The sequence below is a fragment of the Danio aesculapii genome, chromosome 8, assembly GCF_903798145.1.
Source record: "Danio aesculapii chromosome 8, fDanAes4.1, whole genome shotgun sequence".
NCBI classification, from domain to species: domain Eukaryota; kingdom Metazoa; phylum Chordata; class Actinopteri; order Cypriniformes; family Danionidae; genus Danio; species Danio aesculapii.
The window spans coordinates 50569304-50592445 of record NC_079442.1 but is presented as its reverse complement, the minus strand read 5'-3'; the positions used below and the strand labels follow the sequence as shown (position 1 = coordinate 50592445).

Genomic DNA, 23142 nt, shown 5'->3' with positions numbered 1-23142 from the left:
TGTCTGACACAGAACGCCTGTACAGACATCTTTATGATCCCTGATCATAGAGATAACCAGATGATCAATAATTATTGGCTAGAAATTGCAACAGCCATGGGAAAGGAGAAAGTTTTTGTTAAAAGGTTTGGAAAAATCTGAGGGATGAGTTTGTTAAAGCCAAAAGAGGACATGGCAAAAGTGGAGACCCAGATACACAATTACAGAATATGTTTTTTCACCAGTCATAGGTTTTACACTGATGTATATATATATTGAATTTAGAATTTAAAACAATTTATTAGTTACAAAACTATAATGAAGTCACAGAATTATTTCTCTGATAACTGGGAGGAAATATTTAAACCTATAGGTTTACAATATACTGATGGCCTGCTTTTGTAGGCTTTACTTTTCAATTCACCTTTATTTGTATAGCGCTTATACAATGTAGATTGTGTCAAAGCAGCTTCACATAAAAGGTCACAGTAAATAAAAACAGTGTAGTTCAGTTACTGGTGATAAAGGTCAGGAATGTTGGACCATTATTGCCTTTTAGCATAAGTATAGGACAGAAACTAGTCAGACAGTAATGTGTAAATTATGGAGCGGGCTAAATCCAAAAAACAATATCAGTATTTTTTATTAAGTGTACTTTTTTTTTTTGCTTTTATTCTTGCCATAATAAAATATATATGTAGAGTAACTCATGTTCTCTTGTCATTGATATTTTAATCAACTTTAAAAGGTAAAACTGGCCGAGATATGAACAAAAGCAAGTGAAGCATCAAAGTTTGATTTAAAAAATCTTGAACGATTATAAAAATCTTCATAATCATTAAAATAATTGATATAATCAAAATAATTAGTTTAAAAATGTTGAATGATATTAATGATATGTTCCGGAAACATCGTTTTAAAGAATATTAAATGACGAACGCGGCGAGTATAAAAGCCTCGTCCATTTTGCGAGGTGCGCGGAGTCAGCGGAGGTGTGCGATGCAGTGCTAGAAGAAAGTATAAATCCAGCTTAAGGATGCAACAATTAAAATGATACACGATGCTTTACTAGGTCACGTCTGTGTGGATTCCATCAAGACACAAGATCAAGATCACTCAACATGTATAAAGGACGTAAAACCTGCAATGTGAAAACTGTGCTGATCTTAGTTTAGTTTGAACAGGAACAGAGGTGAGGGCTGTAATAGTGAAAAGTTAAAGTACCCGGCCACATTGCGTCCTTGTTGAAGCCCAGACAGGCAAGCAGTCAGGCAGAGCAGTACAGAGAGTGTGCCAAAGTGCATCAAATGATTGGTAATTAAAAAAATAGAATAAATATATCTGTATTAGACACAAATTTGAGGCTTGTATTTGCACCAGCTCCGTGTTCATAACTTCACGCATTGGGTTAAATTAAGCTTTGCAGTCTCCGTGGTCAGTCTATTACTTCCACTGCATCGGATTCACCTCAGGAAACAGAACCAACCCAGTGACGTCAGACACAACAATATTCCAAGATGGCAGCACCCAAGTGCTTAAAACTGTAGTCAAACATGCCCTTTTCTTCAAGACTTTTCAATGAATTGAGTTTGCTTAGCATTTTCATTCATTCATTTGTTTTCCTTTCGCCAACTCATCCAGCATATGTTTTACACAGCAGATGCTCGTCCAGCTGCTATCCAGTACTGGGAAAAACCCATACAATTTCACATTCACACACACATGCACTACAACGAATTTAGTCTGTTCAATTCTGCTATAGCGCATGTGTTTTGACTGTGGGGGAAACCGGAGCACCTGGAGGCAACCCACACCAACATGAGGAGAACATGCAAACTCCACACAGAAATGCCAACTGACCAAGCCAGGACTCAAACCAGCAACCTTCTTGCATTGAGACAACAGTGCTAACTACTGAGCCACCATGTCGCCCTTTACTTCCACTATAAAAGTCAAAGTCTACATTTGTGGATGCACCTTTTAAGAGCTGCAGAAGCCCTGTATAATATTAACAAACTCTAGTTTCAAGACAAGCGTTTATCATTGAAACACATGGAATTTCTCCTCACCTGTTTTGCAGAGCTCCAAAAAAGGTTTAACTAACTGAAACCACTGAAACCAAGTCGCAGAGAAACGGAAGTGCCTGGTTTCCTGTCAAAAAGACTGACACAAAGCAAAAAGGCTATGACTCTGATACATGCAATCCAATCAGAGGGGTGGTCTCACAAATTTAAAGTCAGTTTTCATACCACACCTTTTAGGCTGACCAGCAAACAATTCAAGTAGTGGTCACCTGATTCACCACAGAATTTTTAAAAATATTGACATCAATAATCATTCGAGAATTTTGGCATTGATAATCCCCAATGCTAAAACTAAACCAAACGTTTCTGAATGGTTATTTGATAAGTATATTTAGTTGAACAAGTGATACACTCGGGCTGCTTGATTATGGGACAAATCATAATCATGATTATGTTGGTCATAATTGTAATCACGATTATTCAAAACGATTATCAGGGGAAGTCAAAATTATTCGCCCTCCTGTGAATTAATTATTTTTTATAAATATCTTTCCTATAATATTTTTTCTTCTGGAGAAAGTCTTATTTGTTTTATTTTGGCTGGAATAAAGGCAGTTTAAATATTTTGAAACCTATTTTAAGGTCAATATTATTAACCCCCTTAAGCAATATATTTTTGATTGTCTGCAGAAGAAACTACTATTATTCAATCACTTGCCTAATTACACTAATTAAGCCTTTGAATCACACTTTAATCTGAATACTAGTATGTTGAAAAATATCTAGTCAAATATTATGTGCTGTCATCATAGCAAAGATAAAAGAAATCAGTTATTAGAAATGAGTTATTAAACCTGTTGTTTAGAAATTAATTGAAAAAAAATTTAAAATTCCGTTAAACAGAAATTAAGGCTAATAATTCTGACTTCAACAGTATATTCAGTTATTTTCCTCCCTGTAAATAAGGGAAATGAATAAACTAGAATCAAAATATGAAACAAACTGTGCTTTAAGCATCTTGACTATAAGAAAAAAACTTCAGCTCCAGCAGTCCTTCAGTCAAGAGCAGCGAGTGATTTTCTCCTTTTGTTGTTTGATTAATGATAAAAACAGTCGGCAGCAGGGATATTGCGCGCTGTCACTTTAAGAGCAGTGCGGCTCTGATTATGGTTTCTCTTTGATGTGTCTTTTGATTCTCAGCTCGTTTGTTTATTACACAAATGAGGGTTAATATTGAATAATCACCACGCTTTGACACCTATTTAACCATTACACATCAAGATGACTTTAGATGTGTGCGCTCTGCTCATATTTGAGGCTCAGTGCACACACACAACAGCATGCGGCCTCTCTCGCGCTTTTAAAAACATTAATGATTTGAATGTACATCAGTGAATGATGCGCATCCCGTGCTGCAAACGCTACATTACAGTACAAGCTTTTAGTAATGTTCACGTGAAACTGAGCTTTGCAGAGCAACAAATGTGTACAACTGGGGGTTATATGATCAATGTTTATTGGGGGGGGGGTTTATCTTGATTAATGTTTTTTCATAACCGTTGGAAGCCGAAATCGAATTTTCGATTAATTGCACAGCCCTAAAAAGTTACGAAATAAGCTTTTCAGTTTGCACTAAATAAACGCACGTCATGATTTTTCCACGTATGATGCGATTCTAGATTAACATCTATGTTGATCCTGCAACATCATTTTTGTTGCAAAATGTAATCCATATCGATTAATTACCCCTAAACCCAACCATAATGGTAAATCATTCCCAAAATCAGAGGAGAATAATAGTTGGATAACAATCATGTAGAAGTACATAAACCTAAACGTAAGCCTAAACTTAACACAAGCTGTAAACACATCCCTTAATTCTGATTGGCTGATTGGAATGTTGTTCCAGGATCAACATAAATGTTAATTCAGGAACATGTGCTACTTGGTAAAATCAGGTTAGGGATTAATAAACATCACACACACACACATTTAAGTTATTGTGCTGTTACTGCACATGTACTCATGTGGTAAACGTGACAATGCACATAAACAAATAATAAATGTTGATACATTATAGCTACGTTACGTTTGCATCAATTAAACTGACTTTTTTTTTTATTTAACTTTTGAATAACGTTCTAAACCAAGTTAAAATAACAAAAAGTTGCCATGACTTTACACACAGGCCACTTTATTAGGTACACCTGTCCAACTACTTGTTAATGCAAAATTTCTGAATACACCAGTCACATGGCAGCAACTCAATGCATTTACTGCAGGAATGTAGACAGCATCAGAATGGGGAAGAAAGGTGATTGAAGTGACTTTGAACGTGGCATGGTTGTGGGTGCCAGACGGGTTGGTCTGAGTATTTCAGAAACTGCTGATCTACTGGGATTTTCACACATAACCATCTCTAGGGTTTACAGAAAATGTTCAGAAAAAGAGAAAATATCCAGTGAGCGGCAGTTCTGTGGGCACAAATGCCTTGTTGATGGCACAGGAGAATGGCCAGACTGGTTCCAGCTGATAGAAAGGCAACAGCAACTCAAATGACCACTCTTTACAACCGAGGTCTGCAGAAGAGCATCTCTGAACACACGACACGTCCAACCTTGAGGCAGATGGGCTACAACAGCAGAAGATCACACCGGGTGCCACTCCTGTCAGCTAAGAACAGGAAACTAAGGGTACAATTCACACAGGCTCACCAAAATGAGACCATAGAAGATTGGAGAAACGTTGCCTGGTCAGATGAATCTCCATTTCTGCTGCCACATTCAGATGGTCAGGTCAGAATTTGGCATCAACACCACAAAAGCATGGCTCCATCCTGTCTTGTATCCACGGTTCAGGCTGGTGGTGGTGGTGTAATGGTGTGGGGGATATTTTCTTGTGACACTTTGTGCCCTTTAGTACCAATTGATGCTTGTGTCAACGTCACAGCCTACCTGAGTATTGTTGCTGACCATGTTCATCCCTTTATGGACACTTCTGATGGCTACTTCCAGCAGGATAACGCACCATGTCATAATGCGTGAATCATCTCAGACTGGTTTCTTGAACATGACGATGAGTTCACTGTACTCAAAATGGCCTCCACAGTCACCAGAGCTCAATCCAATAGAGCACCTTTGGGATGTGGTGGAACGGGAGATTCGCAGCATGAATGTGCAGCGGACAAATATGCAGCAACTGCATGAAGCTATCATGTCAATATGGAGCAAAATCTCTGAGGAATATTTCCAGTACCTTGTTGAATCTCTGCCAGGAAGGATTAAGGCAGTTCTGAATGCAAAAGGGGGTCCAACCCGGTACTAGTGAGGTGTACTGGCTGGTGAGTGTATATTGTCATTTTCTTACACTGCTGTGTGTAATCAATCTTATGTTTGACATGACAACAAACATCTAATCTGTAAGATAATGTTTTTTGTAATCGTTTTAATAAGAAATTAAATATATACACACTGATAAGGCGGCGATCTTACATTTTTTGATTGCACTCCTTTTTTAAAGATTTAAATAAAGCCAGTGCATGCAAAATTAAAACTATTGAGCACTGCTTTTATTGCAGTTTCGTTTCTAGCACAGATTTATGACCTGCCTTATTCATTATTGAGATGAATAATCTGCTCATTTTCCAGTGCATGACTGTTCACTATAAATGCATCACTGCAAACGTTTGGAGGCAATGCCACCTGCTGGAAAAAAGTCCATAGCATTTAATAATAATAAAAAAAAACATTTATCTATATGGTTTATAATTTGCTTTGACACATTTTGTGTTTGGTTGCCAAGAAGAGTTTGTGTCAGTGATATTTGCATGGTGAATTTTGATTGGTCTGTGTCACATCTGTTGCATCGGTACATCCTTCAGTTTTTTCAATGCTCAACAACCCTCTTTTTTTTGCCCGTCCTTTACTGGGAGATCACGTTTTTAAAAAAAACTTCCGTATTTCTGGTTTTTCATCTAGTCATCCGCCACTGTCTTTATATGCGACACCACACTACATCTTTTTTCTTCTTTAATCAGGTGAGGAACTGAATTAAGCATTAATATAATAATAATTTTACTAATTTAGTTCATGTTTGGTAAAAAAATCTACAATTTCAGTATTTGATAAACCTGCTCCGTCCTGTAGTTTCATTCTGTAGCTGATTTTCATTCTACTGAAGCTTTAATTTGTCTTTTTATTTGTTCATTTTCTCTGAAAAAACAAAACAAAACACTTTCTTCTAAAATTCTCTTCAGATCTGAAAATGTCAAGAACAAATGGCTTATCTCTGTGTCGTCTGGGTATAGTAGTGGCTTTAGCAGGCATCGTCTGTTTGAGCATTATGTTTTTCTGGTTTTCTCCTTCACCGATGTGTCCTCCTCAATTTGTTCAACACTATGAAAGCAGCTCTGCCAAAAGCAGCAAGTCTCTTACTGACACAGCAGAACACAAACCTATTCTTCTGATGTGGTTCTGGCCTGAAGATTTCAGATTTGACCTGAATGACTGTAAAAATATCTTCAATATCGATAGTTGTCTGTTGACGGATAATCGATCTCTCTACAGCGATGCAGACGCTGTCCTCATTTATCACAAGTCCATTAGTTGGGATCTGTCCAACCTTCCTCCGTCTCCTCGTCCTCCGTTCCAGAAGTGGATTTGGTTTCATTTGGAATCACCGACCAACACTCAGAAGAAGCCTGGTCTGGAAAACCTGTTCAACCACACTCTCAGCTACAGGCAGGACGCTGATATTTTCACCAGGTTGCATTTGACAGTGAGGAAGAAACCAGCCGATGACTTCGTCATTCCCAAAAAAGACAAACTGGTTTGTTGGATTGTGAGTAATAACGCTCTTGGAACTGGTGTCGGCACAAGGAACACGTTTTATCAAGAGTTCAGCAAACACATAAACGTCACTATGTTTGGGAGGGCTTACGCATCACACTTGGATCATAAGGACTACTATCCTACCCTCGCCAGCTGCAAATTTTACCTTTCCTTTGAGAACTCCATCCACAAGGACTACATCACTGAGAAGATCAATGGTCCTCTTTCAGTAGGAACTGTTCCTGTGGTTATGGGTCCTCCAAGAAAGAACTATGAAAACTTTTATCCCAGAGACTCCTTTATTCATGTGCAGGACTTTCCAGATCCAAAGTCAGTGGCAGAATATCTGCTTCAGCTGGATAAAGATGAAGACGCGTATCGCAGGTACTTTGACTGGAGGAAATATTTCTCTGCAACTCCTCATTTACTGCAGCAGCAGGAGTTTGATCTGCCCATCTGTACAGCCTGTGACTATATAGCCACACACAAGGAATATAAAGAGATTCATGACCTTTACGAATGGTATTTTAATTAATGTTTGATCATCTCTGATTGTGGAGTTTATTACATATGATGGTTCTGATTTAGGTGTTAAGATAATCACGTAATTGATGGGAATGATTGTCATGATTATGAATATTGCTCTAACTGTTTACAAAAAATGATGGTGATTAATAGAGAGGATTATTGGGTATGTCTGTTTTAGGATATGTCTGGATGCTTTGACAGTTAACACTCTGTTGTGGGGCTCAATGTTTTTAATTGCTAAATTATTAATATATATATATATATATATATATATATATATATATATATATATATATATATATATATATATATATATATATATATATATATATATATATATATATATATATATATAAACATATATTAGTCATTATTGTAATCCCTTTGCATCTTTAAGAATTATTTTGTAGCTTTCTGTAAATTCTAAAAGCATTAACAACAAACTAGCAATGGGATGATGACCGTTTTTAAGCTATACCGCGATTTGGAAAAGTCAAGCTTTTGAAAACTATTTTCTGCTATACCCTTCCAACGGTATATGTACTGTAAGGGGGTTTTATGTTTGAAGTTTTTTAGGACAACAGTATCTCCAGCAGAAAATATATCCAAATATGGTGTTTTAAATTGTAATGAAAGCGGTTTTTGAAACGAATGAAGACAGCAGAAGTCAATGATTCATTTGAATAATTTAACCTGGCATGTTTCCTTTTCCAAAGTAAGTCTCTCAGAATAAAATATTGTGCTCAAAGGGTAAAAAGTTTTTGTTTTTTACTCAGACATTTAGCATATTTCAGAACAGTATTCAATACAGTAATACCGTTATATTATCATCAGTCGCATACTGGCCCATGCCTACAACAAACACGCATCAAAAAAAATTCCATATATTTAAAACATACGCATGACACACCCAATAATATAAAAATCACCTTTCTATAAGAATGCAGAAGCAATTAATATTAAAGTTGAGTTTTATTTTGAAACAATTGCATTTTTATTAAGATATCACATTAAAAAAACAACCATCAGTGTGGAAGTCTGAGTTTTTCAAGTGTTTTTTTTTTCCAAAGTGAATACTTAGGTGTGTCTTAAGCACTCATTTAAAAAGACCAACAGCTTGAACAATTATGAGTGAGCAAGATGTTTCATGAAATTACAGCAATCACAGAAAGGACTAGGTCACTTTTATTTTTCAACCTTGCCCTCTGAACATCTAGAAGCAGCTGATATGATGACCTCAGTGCTCTGACAGGTCTGTAAACATGTAAAACATAAGGTGGCGCCTACCACCTAGTTACAACTCGCATCACCAAATCTAACCAAGATAAGCACACATCTCTGGGCAAAACTTATCTTAGAGATTGACTTCAAGTTTTATCAGAAGAGGACAGGTTTGGTGACAACTTTAGCCAAACATTCCAAACAAAACAACAGCAAGAACAGAGTTTAAACGTTTTAAACTAGTCATGTCATTGACTGCATTCCTACACAAGCCGATCGGACACCCATTGTACAAAAACTACTTTAGAAATAGGCTAGTAGAGATTGTAGCCTTTATCTCAAACAACACATTGTTTTACTGTGTGTGTGTGTTTGTGTGTGTGTGTGTGTGTTTATCTGAAAAATAGGTGTTTTCTGTAAAAACATCTTATTGTTTACAGATAAGTTCTTTCACCATCATGATGAGTGAGTTTGATGAGCTTTGATAAGTTCTTTCGCATCTTTCACCATCATGATGATCTGCTTGCTTTTCAATACAAAGTCTAACCGCCATAACCATTTGCCAACCCGTGTGTACGTGTGTCTGTACATGTACTGTAAAACCAAGCAGTGCAACTAATAAATAAAATGAGTTCCCTAATATTTTTAATGAATGTTAATTGAATAGAAACAAGTAATGTGAACTTAAAATTTGACTATTAGATTAAACTTAAACTGAACGTTTTAACATGACCATGCAGATTTCTAGTTCAACATGTAGTCAGAAGGGAAAAATAAATGTTTAAAAATTAGGTTTCTGAACACTACTAACATAGAGAGAAATGATTAAGACATTGTTGGATTATGTTGAGATTTCTGTAAAAATAAAATGTTAAAACTATTAAATCAGATTACAGGTACTGTTACGTCAACAAAACTTTAATAGGAAACTGTGTGTGTAGGAGTTTCCTACAGTTTCCTACCTCAGTTTCTTATAAATCTAAGCCATAGACTTGTTTTTCATAGCTGTAAGTCACTCAATCTACTGACACGGAACTGTAACGCAGCCTAGACCTGCCTGGAACTCTTAACTGTGCAATAAAAGCAGTCAACAACCCCCTTGCTTAAATATATATCAAATTTCAATCTGACAGGGAAATTGTGCTCTCAAAAAAAAAGTAGACATTTAAAAACTGTACCTTTCAAAATATTATTCACAAACTTTTAGGCTACAAGAGCCAAAATTTATTGTTGAAACATCAAAGATTAAAACTTGTCAAAATCTTAATGAGTAAAATCCAAGAAGGTAGAATTAGCTTAAGAGCAATTCCATGCAACTTTACACCAAATACGTTCATTGACTAGAAACAAGTTATGTGAACTCAAAATTTGACTGTATTAGATGAACTTAAACTGAACAAGTTAACCTAAGCATGCAGATTTCTAGTTCAGCATCAAGTCAGAATGGAAATATAAATGTACAAAATTAGGTTTTTGAACACTATTTGGATTACAGATCCAGTTAAGTCTACAAAACTTTAAGTGGTCAAAATAAATGACACTCAATGTAAAGAATGAATATTTTTTTATTTACAAGTAAGAAATAAAAAAGTTACTTAATTGAATAGTGCCTTAATTCAGTTAGGTAAACTTTAATATTTACAGTCTGTATGGTCTATATAATAATTGGGACTAGGGCTGTGCAATTAATTGAAATCGAATCACGATTTGAAAGTTAGCTAACCGCAAGAGGCTGCAATATGAAATATATATGTATTTGATTTTCCCTGCTCAGAGTAAATTCATGACTGCTGTCTGTGTGTGACCGTCTTACTAGCCAATTGAGTGTGCACACTTTCATTCTGCCCAATCAGAATTGCGCAACCAAACTATAATAAAAACTATAATAAAAAAACAATAAAACAAACAAAAAGGAAAGCACAGACGAGTGGGATGATGGCATATGCCACATCAGAAGCATTGATAATTAATATCAGAGGAAAAACAGGACATCGGTTTCAAAGTCACAGACACTGAACAAACACAGGTCATTTGTAAGAGCTGTTATAGAATTGTTGCCACAGCACGAGGAAATACAACAACCAGCACATAAAAAAAGCACCACAGGCGGCTTTGTGAGGACTGAAAGTATTGCCAGTGAAACTCAATCTAGTATCAAGCAACAGCAGAGTACAATTTCAGAGTTGTGTCAGCCATGTTAGTTTGCCAAGTGTTCGTTTTTTTTTTTTTTTTAATAATAAGCTAAACTATCTCCCTTATTTCAGCTTAGTTCAACTTGTTTACAGAATGGTTATTTTATTTGTTTACTGTTTACTCTAGAGACAAATTAGTGTTTATTTTTGGAAAATTCAAAGACAAATTTGAATAAATGTATAGTTAATATCTTCTCTGTTCCTTTAACTAAGGCTCACTGGATTTTATCAGTAAGAATACGATACAGATTATTGAGCTGAAGCTTGACTACAAAGTTAAATTGCAAATCAAAAATCACAATATCTGTCATAAAACAAGAAAAAGAAATGGTAATAGATATTTTCCCCAAATCGCACAGCCCTTGGGACACCTGCTAGTTTGTCTGTTATGTAATTCTTAATAGTTTTAACTAAAAGCACAGGATATAATAAATAGCATTGTTGTGAATAAAGCTTAAGTGCATTCGGGAATGTTGTCAAAAAATTCTCATTTAAATAAAAAAAGCTAAATTAATTAATAAAAAAAAAAAAAGTAATTTTCATCAAACAATTTACATATGAATACTAGAACATTCATTTTTGTAAATGCATTGTTTTAATTGGCGTTTAACAAGACCATGCATAGTAGAATACAATACAACATACTGTAGGAAAAATTACAGATCGTCTTAAATTTCTTATTTTCCTACAATTGCCTCAAAATAAAATTAATAAAATTTATGAATTAAAAACAAACATTCTCTGAGAAATACATTAAAAATAATAATAAATTTAAAAAAAAAATACTTGAGATAATTGATAAAAAAATAATTAATCAAATTTACAATAAGAGTAAAAAAAAAAGGAAGAAAAAAAAAAAAGAAAAGTTTGTGTGAAGGAGTCAATATTTCAGATGCAAAAGCTGCTAAACGCCATTTCCGTCAAAAATGAGATGACATTGAGTGAACGCTTTAGGCATGTAGTACGCTCAACAAATAGATTTGCTTCAAATCATCTAAATCGCAGCGTCAGCGCATTCAGAAATAACAGTTTGTTTGCAAAAGCCGTTAAACGCCACTTGCCTTTGACAGCAATAGCCGCTATATCTCGAGAATCAATCATAAGGCAGGAATTGAATCATGCGTTTTTAATGTAGCAGTGTGCTGATACGCTGGCTTTTATAAGGAGACTGTTTTATTCCACTTTCAATATCAAACTGCATGAGCCTGCCGACTGTCAGTGAATGGCAAATGAAAACGTCCCTAACCTCAAAACTCTGTGCATTATAAGAAAAAGAAAACACACTGTACAGTCGGAAGTGTAGCATGCATTCATAACGTTTGTTTGCGCAGTGGCGTTACTGTGAACGAGTCTGATTTACTATAGCTACAGTACATTGAACAGCAACTCCATTTCACGAAAGAAAGTTAAGATGCCGTTCTTTCACCCCGCATGCATGCTATGAGGATAAACAAGAGACGAAAAAGAGACCAAGATCTTATTTATAGTGAGGATGAATAAATGACAGCTTTTGAGAGACATCCTCTTTTTTGCACAGTAGGCTTAACTTGCGTTTTATTTGCTAATGCAAACTATGTTTTAAAAGATAAATAAAATGTATAAAACTATACATCATTTATATTACTTTAATAAATTATTATAATTGTTTTTGTAATGAACAATGCACAGATATTGATGTTTCACAATGTTTTTACGCTACATTACTTGAATCTAACAAGCTTGTTTACATTGCTCTACTTACATTAAATCCAAATCTCAAATATTATAAATGACAACAGATTAAGATTTAATTAATATCAATTTCATCGTTATTGATTAATGCATCTATTCGCTTTGATTCTGCTTATTCCCTGGTTTATCAGGGGTTACCACAGCGGAAAGAACCGCCACTTATGTGACAGATGTATTTTTAATTTCAGGTGGTTTGTGTGTTTTACGTTTGGTAAAATAATCTCTAATTGCATCTTCAGTGATTTTCAACTAATTAGAATGTCTTGTCCCATTAGGTGGATTTAGAGGGTTTCGCATAAAAAGCACAAGCGGATTTAGCTGGTTTTGACGCAAAAGCTAATACATAATAAGCTAATACATTTCAAAGCTAATACAACTTGTATATAATGTTCATAGTACATCCATCTGTAAATATTACCAGAGTTTTTCTATAACTGCACTTTATAACTTATACCTGTATCCTGCACTTGCTGCTATTGCACTGCTGGTTAGACCGAAACTGTGTTAGACCTAAGTGTGTATGGATGTTTCCCAGCAATGGGTTGCAGCTGGAAGGGCATCCGCTGTGTAAAACATATGCTGGATAAGTTGGCAGTTCATTCCGCTGTGGCGACCCGATATTAATAAAAGAACTAAGGCGAAAAGAAAATGAATGAATGAAATAGTATAACAATAGGAATATGAAACCTCAGCAAGACAGCCATTTGTGTGTGTGTTTGACCATTCAAGTTGCAACAAGCCACAAAAGTGAAGTGAACAGAGCTCTCGCCCTCCGAGACATCTCTTTGTGTGTGATGCTTTGGCCGTTTGTAAGAATGCCTCAAAAAGGCGCCTGTCAGTCTCTCATATTTTTATGACAGCGCGGCATGTGTTAATGGGTTTTCCAACCTATAAATGTATGCAATACCGGTTTTCAAAAAACGAATAGCTTCGCTCATACAGGGAAAATTATAGGTCTGATCAACTGAAAGTTTGTTCTCTTTAAAAAATGCCCTGTGTATGATAATAGCTCCCTCATTTACCCCTGCACTGTGGTTATTCAAGAAACAAAAGTCCAGCTCCGCATTTATAGCATTTGAATCAATTCATTACAAACTAAATGCATTTATTTTGACTTTTTATACTTTATATCAGCAGGGCTCGAAATTAACCTTTGTGCTTGGTAGCACTGGTGCTCCTAACTTTAAATATTTAGGTGCACCAGCCAAAATTGTGTCGCACCCACCAATTATGAGCACCATTACTACAAGTTTTGTATAAACAGATTTATTTTATTTGAAATCAACATTAATCAAAACTAACAAGCAAAAAAATAAATAAATAAAATAAAAAAAAATTATATATATATATATATGCATGGAAAATATGTGTCAGCGAAATCCTGTTATCATAAGAAAATAATTGAGTGACCAAAAGATACACGGACCACTCACTGGCCCTACACACGCTGCTTGACATGAATGAATCTGTTAACGATAACTATGCTGTGTTCTCACAGGTGGTGTCTGATGTTGCACAGATGCTTTTGATACATGGTTTCCGCTACATTCATTCTTCCGTGGCGGGGCGCCACACCAAAATTTATCCCGCCACGGCTACAATACTGCTTCTCATTTGAATCATTCACTCGTCGTTTTTTTAATAGCGGGTTATAATCGCAGCAAAACGTATTAAAAGGTAAGTGAATTATAACAGCGCAAACTTTTCTGTAACTGTAGTACTGCTGTGCATTATTTGTTTAACCCTTTAAGGTGACGTGCTGACTGACTGACTGGCAGGTGCGTGATGCAGGCTAGCAAACACAACGTAGCTTTCAGTTAAGATGAACACAGTTTATATAATTATACTTTTACTACTTAGAAAGGTCTATTGTTTTGCTTGCAATGACTTTATCTTGCTGGAGTTTATAGCCGTTTCACTTCAGGACGCATTAATGCCGCTCTGTATCTGCACTTGAGCAGCTTATATTTGAGAGTGTGCAAGAAGTTTTGTGCACGAACAGAGGAAATCGGCATGCAAGCAGAGAGCCCCATATTACATAAATGTGATCTAGACTTGTAATACTAAACTCAGGATGTTTGTGATTGAAATAACGCCATTGGTAGTTGATGGATCTGTGTAAAAGGCTGCCGTCACAGCTGAAAAAAAATCCTAGAGGAAACACTGAGACATATACCTTATTATTTGCATAGGTCATTTTAATAGCAATACCGGTCTTTTCATGAGCTGCAATATTAGTTTAATCTTAGTCAGTGCAAGCCCTTTTGCTATGGTGTACGTGGTGTTAAATTTTACATATAGCTGCACGGCTGACAGCATCTGGCGATTAGAAGAAGGATTAAATAGAAACTATCGTGCTTAAAATGTGTAGTTGTGGAAAACACTGTTATCTGAAAATTCCATCCCAAAGACTTTACGGTGAACGCTTTAGTTATTTTCATAGCAGACTTGAAGCCAATGGTAGTCTTTTTCCAAAAGTGTAGATGGTGGATTAACATTCACCACATGATCAGTAATCAGATGTGCCATTATTTGTAGCTTTAGGTGGTTTCTAAAACAAAATCTGTCAGTGTTGTTTTCATTCTCATCTGCAGAGCTTTACATTTTCGCGTTGTAGCTCTCCCTGTCATCTGAAGACAGAAGGCATTGACTGATTGATTGACAGCTGATTTTAACCAATCCATTCGCATTCAGTTCTAGAGCAGTGGGCCAATAAAAAGAGCGTGAAGGCGGGGCAAGCATTGCAGGCTTTGTTTACTGCAGCAAGTTGACATGACAACTGTTTTAAACTGCTCCTTAGCACTGCCATTCAAGTGCAAAGATGCATTCTGCCTGAATGTGTCTTGAATTCGTGCATGCGGTGAACATTTTGCTGTGAAAACCGGTCGCAAAGTTCCCAAATATATTCGCATAGATTATATATTATTTTAAATTTTGGCCGCATATGTGACCAAAACGGTAGCAATTTCGAGCCCTGATCAGAAGTTATAATAGTACATTTCCTTTTTTTAGGACTAAGAGTGGTTAAGTGAAATTAAATAGCATTGATATCCGAGCAAGTGAATGGCTTAGGTTTGAATGGTCTCAGAAATAATGGTTTAAAAAAAACCTGCTGCTGAAGTGGTACATTTTTAAAAAGGTACCTGTCATACCTTACCGGTGCACACTGCAACCTTAAAGTAGGAGTGTAACATTACACCATCATACAGACCACAACCCACAGTTCGGAACACACGTGACCAGCAGATTAATACATTTTTTTGAGATCGCCTCTCACGTGATTCAAATCACATGCATTTAGTCTTTGCTGTAAAATATAATGATGACACAAGTAGTTGTGGTAGGTTATTCTGCATGTGATGGGTTTCTTAGGTTATTAAAGGGGTTTTCCGTCACTACTTGTCTAGCTTGCATTAATGCATTCAGTGTGAACTGCATGATTAATTGTTAAACGATCGAGATCAACACCTACGCAACAAATTATAAATGATGGTGATTTGCATAGGTTTATTAATCCTTCGAATCGCTGCATTCAAGTCTGTGTTTGCCAAATGCCTGTTAGCCATTTTGTCTAACACAGAAGTACTTGGACAACAGTTTAAAGTTTAGATTAAATTACTGATTTTTATGGTAAAGATTAAAATCACTGTCACATTCATTTAAATTGATGCTCAAAAATAAATGTTTTAGGCAGTTACATTACTTAACCAGTAGGTGGCGACAACCAGCCATCAAAAATATGCCACTGAATAATTCTTCAAAAATTATCATCTAGCAATGAAACAAAGTTTTATGAGTGAAGAACTGAATCATTTATTGAAAATGACAAAAAATTAAGATGGGTTGTACAAATTATAACGTTAGATTTCTACATTTAGTGTTTACAGCAACAGAAGTAGTAACTTCTTTTATTTTTTATTTTTTTTTTATAAAATTACAGCTTCTAAGTTCTGTTTGTTAAAACCAAAAGTGTCTTGCAGTTTTTGTAACAAATGGAAAGCAAATTACATTTGTCTCCTCCCCTTTTTGGTCGGTCTAAAAAAATGGTCTGATCCATGACTAAAAAAACCATAACGTGATCCGAACCGTGAGATTTGTGAGTCGTTACACAACTACCTTAAAAAGGTATAAATTTGTAGATATTATTAAGTTTGGGTATTAATATTAGGGTTGGGTACCGAAACCCGATGGAATTATAGCACCGGTACCTTTGTAACCGGTATGTACCGGATCAAACCAGCATATGAATTTCAGCGCCTAATTTCGGTACCACTGGTGCTGTGACTAGGACGTAAGAAATAGGTGCATGAAAGGCACACATAGGTACGCGTTGTCACACCATCTCTAAACATTTAATTCCAAACAACTTTGAGGAATACGGACAGGCGATGTCAGGCGTTTGTTCTTGTTGCTTATAGGGAACGGACGCACGCAACGCACACAGTACAGCGCATTCGGTGAGCGAGAGCGACTCTCTTCAGATCAACACGCATGATCAACATGCAGATCAACACGCATGTTCATCAAATTAGCTTTTAAGCGTTCTAAAGCGTATTTTACAAGCAAGGATTCTGACAACAACGTGAAGCAGATGCTTTACAGAAGTTGTGTGTAAGGGGGAAACACGTCAAACTTAATGACACAATTGAGGGCTCAAAGGCAGAGGAATGCACTGTCTTCTGACATCATCTGGCACTTTCAATGAGTTTGTACATGGACACTAATGCTCCGATGTTAATATGATTTAGACAATACTCTGATTTAGAGACTAGACTACCAAGTAAACAGTGATTTCTGATAACCTTAACTGGACCACCGACACCTGCGTTGCGAAATGCGGAGGTTTTTTCTTTCCATTTAACGTGCAGTATCAAATTCCATTAAAAGAGCACTCTTCCACCTGTCCCCGTGTCAACAAGTTTGGCCCCTTCTAAATTTGGACAGATATTTTTGTGTCAAAATGCCACGGAGAAGCGAGATCAGCCATCGGTGCATGGCAAACTGCGGAGATATGACTGAGGCCTCTCTCTGCATGCTGTAGGTGACATTTGCACTCGCTGTCTCGGCCACTAGCTTTGTCATTACATTGCTGCCCGCATTAGCCTAGTTCGCCGCATTCGTCAGAGGTTGACGCCCAAACGACACAGGTAATAGTGATTTTAACACTTTTAATGTAGGAATTGCTTGGCTATGCAGAGACCATTATTATAGAAATCTAGTGTACATAGTTTACGTTAGGAAATGCAGTATAGAATTTACAAACAGTCGGCAAGTACCGAAGAACAGATGTAACACATTGATCAAATGTAGATTTCAGTCACGCTCATGTAAGTCATATTCAACTCGTTTAGTTTTGCCTTCATTTTTTATTTCGGTCTTCAACATGATTTATTTACAACACATTTTAAACATAATAGTTTAACTAATTTATAATATCTACTGTTTATCTTCCCCATGCTGACAGAGTGTGCATAACATTTTACTAGTTATTTTGCAAGACAGTTGTATTCAGACAAAGTCTCTTTAAGTGTTTTACAGTCTTTTATTCAGATTAAAGTGTAATTTAAAGACTTAATCAGTTAACTACGAAAGTTGAAATAATTAGTCTAATTATTTTGTAACTGATTTGTTGTTTATATCAAAAATATACAATAATTATTTCTTAAGGAGGCTATTAATACTGACCTTAAGTTTTGTAATTAAAAACTGCTTTTATTCAAGAAATAAACAATAAGATATGACTTATTATGACTCCAGAATAATTATTTTTTAGGAAACACTGAAAATGTTCAGAAACATTATTTTAAATGAATGAGAGGGCAAAAAAAGCAACTCGTAAACACCTTGATTATATTATTGTCTTATTCAGATTAAAGCAAATCATTAGATTACTGATAACCATGTAAACAGTCACATGCCCCAACCCAAGAAAAAAGGAGTTCAGTATTTTGATGAAAGCCTTTTTACAGGTTAGTAGTCAGCTAATGTAATTTCATTATGCAAATCTTAAATTCATGCTAACCTACAAATGATCAAAGGAAATATAATAATGTAATTCAAATATATAAAATATGAATTGATGTTTACTTTAAACTTTAAATATATTGTTTTATTAAAATTATTTTTTTAAAGATTTTGTCAAGTAAAAAAAATTCTAGAGTCATCCACTATAATTTTGTGGCTCAAAAGTATCGGTTCAAGCACCATTTTGGCACCGGTACCGTTTTAAAAGTATCGATTTAGCACCGATATCGAAATAATCCCAAACAATACCTAACCCTAATTAATATGTACATTTAAGGTACGAATATGAACTTGTTAGAAATAAAGGTCACTTGTACCCAAGTGTGTGGTCAGACTGCTCGATTATGGAAAAACAAAATTATCAATCACAACAAAAGTCCTTAAAATTATGAACATTTGTTTGGAAAATACACTCACCGGCCACTTTGTTAGGTACAACCAAACTGTTTAGATCAATAATTAAATTTAATTCTTCATTACCTGTTTGTATACCTGTATAAAAGCAAGAGAAACCTTTTGTGTTTTTTTTCTCAGTACAAATCAATCGAATTTGTTTGTTTAATATTTTTTCTATTTTATTTTTAATTTTGACAGGGATTTGTGGTGGTATTTAAAATTTATGCTGTAATTAACATTCATTTTCCTCTGATTGAAACCAATAGAATTTTTTTGACATTTTATTTTATTATTATTATTTTTTGTTATTGCAGTATTTCCAAAAATTAAGTTAAAATTAAGTTAAAAAAAATTAAAATAGGCCCTGTGGCATCCAAATACAATTTGGGGAAGGCAAAATAGCGCCCCCTGGTGGTACAAAAGAAAAAAAGTGTAATGACATGGTGTAACCAATAGGTTGCAGTATTACTATATCTACAAAACTGCTTGTGAGTTCTTTAGCTGTTTTGCGACATTACTATGAAACTGTGGATTTGAACATTCAGATAATGTAAAAGATTTCCTTCTGACAAGTTTTAGATGTTTTTAAGTTAGTTTTTCGTATTATGATTACAGTAAAATCTGTGCATATTGCTGTAGAGAGACTACGCAAAAACCTTAACATTCTCTGTGTGTGTGTGGGGGGGGGGGGTGTCTTTCACACTTTTGGTGTTTTCGAGTGCCTCTGATGTGTGCTGATTCTTGAATTATGCATGCATTCTTAAACTTTTCTCTGTGCTTTAGCTGCACTATGTCATAAGTGTGTGGGTGCAGGTAGATGTGTCGGATGTGTGTGAATGCGTGTCTACACTCTTGGTGCTTTAGTGTGTCACCCCTTCACTGCTGTGCACTTTTTTAGCATCATGATGTATTTGTATTTTTGCAAACAAAATGTTTATGTTTTTACAATTTTTTTACTGTATTTTTACAACCACTTAGCATTCTGGAATCATGGCCTCAACTTTGTGTTCACATACCAAATGCCAAAACAGTCCTAGAATTTTAGACCATTTCGATGATTCGATGATTTTTTGATTCAGTGATTTAAAAATTTTAAATAAAAAACTGAACATCAGAAGATGACAACATTATTGTTCAATCTAGGGTTGTCACAATACTGGAATTCGGTAGTGAAATTTTTAAAACGTCCATTTTCCTCTAACATTTGAGCACTGTTGAGTGCGTTCTTAAACAGCGCTGATTTGCCATTGTGTTCCAATGCTCAACAGAAATGACTGTGATTGGCCGTGAAGGTCATCAGTTGACCAAACTCACTGCTGTTTACAGAGTTTAACTGGAGCGCTTTAAAGCCGTGATTCATCAGGGTTTATGCAGAAATCCTAAAGGAAATTTCAGTACCCTTTCAAGACTTTTTAAAGAGCTTCTCAGAATATTTTAAGACCTCATCGCCACTTCAAATTCTAATCAGTACCAACCCTTTAACCTAATAAACAGTTGTAGTTAAATAAATGAATGGAGCACAACCACGCAACAGAACTCAGATGAACTCTGAAGAAACAAACCTTAAACTAATAAATTACGTGGTTGTTTTCAGCGACAGGCTTCAGCCACTGTTTAAACTCGTCTTTCTCCAACCAGGAGTACGCAAACTTACATTATCACATTTTGACGTCTGTTTTACTCTATGGCAGGGCTATTTAATTAGTTTGGGGGCCAGTTCATGAAAAGCATCCTAAATGAGGGACTGGAGAGATATGACTTGCAATATGATTGATGACACAACAGCATATAAGAGCTCGTATGTTGTATTTTTGCTCCTTAAGACACCCACAATGTATTTTTCTGCATTAAAATGTTAATATATTGTATTCTGAAACTACATAACATCAATGCTTTGTACAATGTGGCTTTTCTTTTTTACATACATTCAAATGTTGCATTTCAAAGCACAACAAAAGCAGTGAAACGCTTAAGTAGGCTTCTTCTACATTCAGACACATTCATATGTTGTTTCAAACTGAGTAACAATTATGGATGCAACAATTATAGATTGTGGTTGTACGATTATATAGTCTGAAGAATAATCATGGTTTCACGGTTATCACGTCTAATGTAAATTTAAGCTTTATATTGGGTAAGTATTTAAATGAACGGTTATTACACTATTTAAGACCTTGTAAAAACACTATTTTTAATACCTTTTGAGGGCCTTAATTGTCCCATAATTGATTTATCAACTTTTAATACTTGAAGACCCCGCGGACACCCTGTTCATTCACAGATCGTTAGTATGCAAGTTAACAGAAAAACCAGCTGATATCTGCAGCTTTAAAACACTCCAGTGTGTCTGTGTTTACACTCAGTAAACAGTGGTGAGTTCAGTTTAATTGATGACATTCTAGGCCAATCACAGCATGAACACAATGGCAAATCAGCGCTGTTTAAGAATGTGCTCAACAGCGCTCAAATGTTGGTGGGAAATGGATGTTTTTAAAATTTCAGTAACGATTGGTATCGAATTCCAGTATCGCGACAACCATAGATCCAACTAAATTTGTTAACTTAATTTGTGTTGGGACAATGTGAATAAACTGCGTGGAATCCTGCATTTTTTTACAATGCATCTCACCATCTAATAAAATATATTTTTTTACAACTTTTAAACATAGCACTATCAAAATGCCAGCTGTGGTAAAGCTACATTGCTACCTACACTCTTCACGTTGAGTGCAAAGAAGTGTTGAATTATGACAAAGAGTTAGCCAACATTTCTGATAACATATCAATCAAGAGGACCTCATGGGTAGGCCCACACGGAATCTGATTTTCCGCAGATTTTTAGCCCATAATTAATTCTGTTTATTTGCTTGAGTAAATGTGTGTAAATCTATATTTATTCAGTTTTTAAAATTAATTACAGTAATATTATTCACTAATTTGAAAATGTTCATCTGATTTATGTACAATGCAGTTTGTAAAGTAATTTTTTCTGTCTTTTAGTAGAGATGTTATATGAGAGACTTGCTTTGTTTACCAAATAAAGTGAATCTAATTGGATTTGCATTTTAAGCATTAAATAAAAGATATTATTTTTTATTTTCACATATTAAGGTTTTAGTTATGATACTCCCAAAGTAATTCAGCAGAAATCTGCAGACTTTTACCAAAATTCTCTGCAGAAATAGCAAAAAACGTCTGCAGATTCCGTCTGGCCATACTCATGGGTGATTTATATTTAAGCATGAATGAGAACCATTTCAGAAAGGATTGCCATATATTTGGGGAAAAAAATAAATAAATAAAGTACGCCTATTCAAATCTTAAAATTTAAAATCGAATGCCAACCCATGGAACTAATATTTGAATAATCAAATATTCTTGTCCAGCATCTCTTGTATGCAATGCTGATGTATGTTCAAATAGGGAAAACATACCAAATCAAACTGAAAACTGTGATCACTGAACCACAAAACAAACCAAAATAATGTATAGTCTTCTCCAAATAACTATTTAAATTCAATTAACCCTTGTTAACGATGCAAATGTTGTCATTTCTTGTGCACAAATACTTTAAATTTGCATCCAGTCACAAAACACATGCAAATGATTCACTTTCACTCTATTGGTGGGATTTGCAACAATTCCACAAACACGTCTCCCAAACTGCAATGGTCAACTAGAATTCCAACTCAAAATCCTGCAATGTGACTAAAGTGAATGCATCTATTACAATGTTAACACTGAAACAATACACACACATATACACACACTATGCAAACTGTATACAATGTGCATACACACTCACACACGTATCTGTCTAGAGTTTATATATATATATATATATATATATATATATATATATATATATATATATATATATATATATATATATATATATATATATATATATATATATATATATATATATATATATATATATATATATATATTACTAGCCAATGCTAAATCCATTACCAAGGTGTACAGGTTATCTAGGTACAGCATGGTGTTTCAGTGCCCAACCTTAAGGGAAGGGCAGGATACAGATAAAGGTGGCATGCAGCTCTGAGGAGAGGAGGAAGCGATGAAATGAACAAGCTCACCAAATCAAAACTAATAATCCAGGCAATTCAGCCCAATTTTATGAGGAAACCGCTATTGTACATATTGTCAGAAAGTGCTAATTTGTACAACTTCATTCATATGAAAACATATTTT

The 23142-nt window shown here is 35.2% G+C and overlaps 2 protein-coding genes across 2 annotated transcripts in view; one reads left to right on the top strand and one right to left on the bottom strand.

Annotated features, from left to right (window-relative positions):
- fut9b.1 (fucosyltransferase 9b, tandem duplicate 1) overlaps window positions 1–2071 on the bottom strand; it is a 56201-nt gene extending 54130 nt beyond the window's left edge. The window contains exon 1 of the mRNA XM_056464148.1: window positions 2049–2071. The gene's annotated coding sequence lies outside the window, so the exon portion shown is untranslated. The remainder of the gene's footprint in view (window positions 1–2048) is intronic.
- Window positions 2072–5976: 3905 nt separating this feature from the next.
- Window positions 5977–7575, top strand: LOC130234194 (4-galactosyl-N-acetylglucosaminide 3-alpha-L-fucosyltransferase 9-like). Its single transcript, XM_056464474.1, has 2 exons — window positions 5977–6039; window positions 6259–7575. The coding sequence occupies exon 2, from the start codon at window positions 6267–6269 to the stop codon at window positions 7365–7367; it is 1101 nt and encodes a 366-aa protein (XP_056320449.1). The 5' UTR covers window positions 5977–6039; window positions 6259–6266; the 3' UTR covers window positions 7368–7575.
- The last annotated feature ends 15567 nt before the right edge of the window (window positions 7576–23142 follow it).